The sequence below is a fragment of the Vanellus vanellus genome, assembly GCF_965231255.1.
Source record: "Vanellus vanellus genome assembly, chromosome: 6".
NCBI classification, from domain to species: Eukaryota; Metazoa; Chordata; class Aves; order Charadriiformes; family Charadriidae; genus Vanellus; species Vanellus vanellus.
Genome location: NC_138911.1, coordinates 44,649,766 through 44,655,765, shown reverse-complemented (window position 1 = coordinate 44,655,765; position 6,000 = coordinate 44,649,766). Strand labels below are relative to the sequence as shown.

Here is a 6,000-nt window from a genome sequence, read left to right as displayed (position 1 = left end):
GGGTGAGGGACCCACCTTCACTGACAAGGTGAATTTTGACTCTACAAGGTAGTTTCCGAATATTTGAAAGATTTTGCCTCATAGGAAATGACAGAGCTGTGTCTAAAAACAATAAAGGAAACCTTTCCCACTGTCTGAGACACTGTACAATGTCACAAGGCTTTCACGTTGCAATTTGTGAAGCTGTACCTCCAGTGAAACCTAACTGTACCTTTCTTTTTAATGTACACTGAAAATGCCATGTACTAGCAGTAGCTATTCAACCACTGTACAAAGTTACACATGCATCCTTCTCTTACATGTAGCCACAGTCACTAGCTGCAATTCAATGGGCTACGAGTAAGGAGGAAAAAAATCTCCATTATACTAGCCAGAGATATTTCTTGAATGTGAACCTACTTTATTATCAAGTAATATATTTAACATACAAATACTAGAGTGTTTGCAGTCTCACAAATAACATAAGGGATTTAAATTTTGGAAGTGTTTTGCAGGATTTTGCACCTGAAGCTTGCAGTATTTGAAAACATGATCAAGTCGTGCCTTGCAGCAGACTATAGTCTAGTAACATCGAGAGGACAGACTTAAAATAAGCATCTACATCATTTTTCACAGTACACAGTGCCACAATGCATCTGCTTAAAAACAAATATATGTTTGCAGTGAAACATTTCAACAAATCACAGAACTCAGCAGCAAAGTAGTTAAACATTTATGATTTGATTTTATCTCAGCTTGGAATGTCGCTGGAGTGTCCCACTTCTAACAACTGTTTGCTAAGTTAAGGCTTTAGTGTTTACACAGTGCTGAATGAAGCAGCCTGGTCACCAGATGTGAATGCTTCCTTAGACTAGAGCTTTCAATCAGATCACGGTCCTAATGGTCCCTGCTCCAACCTTCTTCCTCAGGACGTCCACCAGCCTTTCCAACCTGAGAGGGGGCAGGGGAGAGGGAGAAGGGAGAAAAAAAAGGAAGCTAACGTTAGGAATGTTCTGGCTGAAAGAGACAGTGTTTGCACTGAACCAAGCTGTCCTGGTGGTGGTCACGCTCAGAAACAAAGCACTACTGTAAAAGACAGACATTAAGGGAAAATGCAGACAACTTACGGAAAACTTTTCAACCTACAACGCAATCCATTTGCGGTCAGTGATACATATCAACTCACTTTTCTTTTGTAGTACATGTACTATCTGAGGTCCCCATAAGGCATTAACACAAAACCCTGTGCAGCAATCCCGTGCCACAAACACACTTCGGTGTAAGCAGGACACTCAATTCTTGCACTTTTTAAAATACAAGTAGTCCACGGCTCTTGTTAAATGTAACACTTAGCTGTCGTTTCCCCTTAAAAAAACCCTTGTCTGTTATCCAACAGATACTTTTATTGTCCAGTTTATAAATTTATGCCTAAAACCCCGTGTGTTTTATGTAAAAAATTTTTTCAAAATACTCAACAGCCCAAGTTTCTGAGGATGTGGACAATGATATTTTGAAGGTGGCCCATATGATGATTACGTCGACACAACTACAGAGAAATTAACAGTCTAAATAAGTAGGACAGAAAGCTGCCTAATTATCTCTTAGTTTTAAGGCACAGGCTATAAGCATGTCCAGTATCTCACTGACTTAATTTGTTCTTTCCTTCTGTAGGCAAACACAAAGGGCTAAATTTGTTCAGGGTTTTCTGTTTGCACACATTTATCTTCAGCACTCCAGTAATCATGAATTCAAGCTATTTCTTCAATTTATCTTTATTTTATGGAATCCTTCAATGAAAGCCCTCCCACAAATAAGCTAACTATATAAAAGCAGACACTGTGTGTAGTAGAACACTTTTAGAACCATGTCCAGCGTATTAGACACACAGCTTCCATAATGGATAAAAAGAGTTGCGGGTTCAAATAGCTGTATTCACTGTTGCAAAGTTGACCATTCTTTTCTTATCTGAAAAGACAGGGTTGCCTTTTAAAAAATGTATTATACGATATGAGGAATGCAGATAGGAAATAAAAATAACACAGCGTTATCAAAACTGCAAAATTCATTTTATCTCATGGATGTATTAGTAACTTCAGTGCAGGAAAACTAGCTAACACGTCTTGGATTTATTGCCACAAGTCGTGACTAATGCACACGGTACGTATTGAAACACTCGTGTTTTCCAGGAACCACCAAGCACCATGAAGCTACACCTTTCATTGTACTCACCAGGTGACTTAATTCCTGAAACGAGATTAAGAATTCACCACCCTAATGTAGTTATCAGACACCAGGAAATGTATGTGGAAAGTTCAGCTGGTTCTAGCTGTTTCACAGGGACTCTAAAGGAGTGAAAGCACAGGTGAAAAACTATTGCTTCGCTACTCTTCTCCCTTCAGTTTTCCATGTACCGTTTTTCCTACTAGTGCGTTTTTCCTGGTTTTGTAACATACACCTACTGCACTTCTTCATCTTTAGGGAGGCAGCTCCCAGACAGTCATAACTCAGTGCAGTCAGTCCATGCAAGTATGAAGTCAGCACTTTCACAAATTATTTGCTCCTGAAAATTTTCTGAGAGTGGCTCAAACAATGATTTTGGGGTTCTAAGGGTTTTAGCTGAGTTACTGATAGGTCATAGTTTCCTCAGCCTCTCTTACTGAGAAGTTCCTCTGTTAAATCAGTTGTTAGTCCATGTGCGATTTCTGAAAGCAACGGCAGATCAGTCCTCACTTTTAACAGCACGTATGTTCAGAAGCATTGCAGCTTTCTCAGCCAGTTTGACTATCACTGGAGGTCTCTCTCTCTTTCACACTAACACCCTCTCTAATGTGCTTCAGAGACATAAAGCACAGGAGAAACATTTCAAACTGTGAGGACAAACAGCAAGTTTGGGCTGCCAATTGTTTTCTGGGCGACAGCAGAAAAGTAGTAAAATCTGAGATCACGGCTTATTTATATCACTCTTCAGTTAAAAAGAAATACTGCGTGCCCTGTACAAGTGGGGGAAAAATGACTTCAATAATTGAGGTTTCATTTGGGGAGATGTAGGTTGGAGGTCACTGTCCTGCAATTGGGCTTAGATGTGCACCACTCTGTGACCAAGCAATGACACTGCACACCAGAGCAGACAAGTTAGCGAAGAGCTGCCCATGTTTGAAGAGAAATACCACTGGGATGAAAGTAGCTGTCTTCTGTTTAACCTTGAAACTGTCAGGCTTCATTGAAAATAATGAGGCTTAACAATCATAGCTTCTGCTTTTCAAATGAATGATGACTGAAATCATCAAAATGAGGTATCCCGCACCAAACACAAACCGTGCAGGGCTTATTTGCCTTTTGTTTCAGTCGTGTGTGGATTCGCAAATTTATTTACTCTTTATTAGAAGAAAGAAAAAAAAAAGCAGCAGGGGATTAAGAAACCATACCTTTGAAAGAGATTTAAACAATAATGCAAAAGAGAAACTGTAACAGCTATTTATAAGATAAAATAACAGAGGGCAAAATTCACCCCTACACAGACACAAGACCCAATATACCACTGAAATCCCACTTAAGCCTACAAAATAAAGCTATGGGCTGAATCGGTGGTTAATAACTCTTGATACAGGCCTCAGGGGGCTTTTCGGAACGATAATCCTGGACTCTTTGTTCACCAAGGGCCCAACTCTGCCACCCCGACTCACACTAGGCAACATTTTTCTTTGTGAGTAATAAAAGGCAGCTAACAAGGCCGTTTGTGTCAATGAGGTACTACCTGCAAGGGGTGAGGGTGGCAAAATCGCCCCTTGTCGCTAAGGCTCTGTACTCAGCCCGGCGGGATGCTGCAGGCAGCTCCTTTTGGAGGCTGAGCATTTTCATCTGTGGTAAACTGAAGGAATAATCTTATACCTCAAGATCAAAGGTAACTTAAATATCTAAACAGATGAATGGGAGGTGCTGGGAACTACCCTAAAAGTCTCGGTGTTTGTGGAGTTCTATTCAAAATACAGAAGACACTGACCTGAACAAAGAGACTTTTATTACTTTGTGCAATCGTGATGTGTCTGCCACTATAATCTCACCATATTTTACTTAACTGAAAGCAATACTGACGATGTTTGACTGTATACTCAGACACAGACTTAACAAATGACATTTGTCTTTTTGCTTGTGAAGGAAACAGTCCTCACAGTATAAATTAAATGCACAATATGACACTATCTTCTCCTGAGACGTAAGAGAGACACTCACTGAATTTGCATTTCATGAAGCAACCAAACAAGTCATTCAAGAAGAAAGTATTTCAGCTGGTGTTTTCGGTCAGACAGAAGAATGACATGGTGGGCAACTCAGCTGCTGAAGGTCCAAATGTGCAAGGACAGACAGACACGTTTAGGAATGTTCAGCAAAGCCTCTTACGGTCTCACTCCCCATTCTCACAGATTTCAATGTCTTGCTTAGAGATTTTGCAAAATCCCAGTAGGTGACCTTCACTAGATCTTGGTACTTAAATAATTCTAGAAAATCTGTCCCTTAGCAAATATATTTTCTTAGCAAATGCCACTTCAGCATTCTCTACACAATTACTGTGTGTGTGCATGCAAAATGAGTACAAAATGGCGTATGCAATACAGGAACAAAATATGTATTCAGATGGATAGGTGTAACTTTGGTTTTATATATACTGACTCGCACATACCCAAAGTAAAGAAGTCTTGCGTTTTTTGGTATAGATAGAATTTGCATCCACGAAAAGCACAAAGATGACAGCTAGAAATATTCTTTATCTACACTACCTATTTCTTTAGTGGTCAGTTCAGTGCTTCCATGAAATGGAAAAATAAAGCCCCCCACAAATTAGGAAAGGGACATCTGGCCCATCATTATTTTTAAGTTAGCAAAAGATGTAACGTTGTGAAGAGTCTTGAATTGCAGCGCCTTAATTCTTCCTCAATACAAATTTGGAATTAATCAGGCTAATCTGTGTTTTAATACAGAAATAAAAAGATTTCCTTGAGGGGCTTACTGCTGTGATATTGCCAGTTTGAATATGCACTTCTGAAAGTGTTGCTAAGCTGAAGAAGGTCCTCATCTTCAGAGGAATGCTACCTAAACAAGAACGTTGCTAGGTGTGTCTTCCCCGAGACGAATTCTCAACCATTCTCAACGCCTCTTCCAGTCATTCCAAATTGTGCTCTCTTATCACCTATGCATACATCTGACAGAATGCCTGTAGGGAGCGTATGTTGTTATATGAAGTATTCTTATGTGGCTCCTGAACTGTCTGACAATCTGATGTGATTTTTAGCAAAGCCTCACAGAGCTTTACTCCCTTGAGTACAAATAATTTTGGCTTTAGAATCAGCCTCCATAAAGCAGACTTAAAACCCCCACTGACAGAGAAGTTTGTTCCAGGAGCCCAGAAGCTGGACGTATAGTTGCAAAAATGTTATGTACTGGTCCCAGTGCTGACTCTTAGGTGCATTTTTGGTTTGCTCTCCTCCTTCACATACTCTGCTGAAGAAGTCTAGCTCTAAACTGTTGCTTGGGATCAGTTAAACCTGCAACTGAGTGAATCCACATAGATCAGTACATCCTCCCACACTGCTCCATCTCTGGCCAAAGGAACTCACCCCAAAGGAGAGAAGTGGCCTTTATCCACAAGTTCTGAATATGACAGAGTTATGCAGTCACAGAGTGACCTTCCAGGCCATCATACCCCAGAAATAGCCAAAATGGATACCCAACTGAAAGAAAAGGGCATCCTTCAAGTAGCCTATGTCCTAATCTGCAAAGCAATATATAGACTAGCCAAAAACAATAGCTTCTACCTGCAGATGGAGGAGTTAAGTGATAAAACCAAAACCCTGCTGGATTTTGAAATGCTATATAAAGGCTTATAAACCTAAACTATAACCCTTGGTTATCTTTCCAGTAGATAAGATTAGGCTCAGGCTATGAAGATGGCCTTACTTGCGTGATTTCTGGCTTCTTGTGGAATGTGTTTTGCTAACACTCATTCCCATTAGAAACCAAGCATTT

General features: G+C 40.1%; 1 protein-coding gene across 1 annotated transcript in view; it reads right to left on the bottom strand.

Annotated features, from left to right (window-relative positions):
• Window positions 1-791: 791 nt before the first annotated feature.
• MIPOL1 (mirror-image polydactyly 1) overlaps window positions 792-6,000 on the bottom strand; it is a 156,064-nt gene continuing 150,855 nt past the window's right edge. The window contains exon 11 of the mRNA XM_082485888.1: window positions 792-930. Coding sequence (XP_082342014.1) covers window positions 864-930 — 67 coding nt within the window. The 3' untranslated portion in view covers window positions 792-863. The remainder of the gene's footprint in view (window positions 931-6,000) is intronic.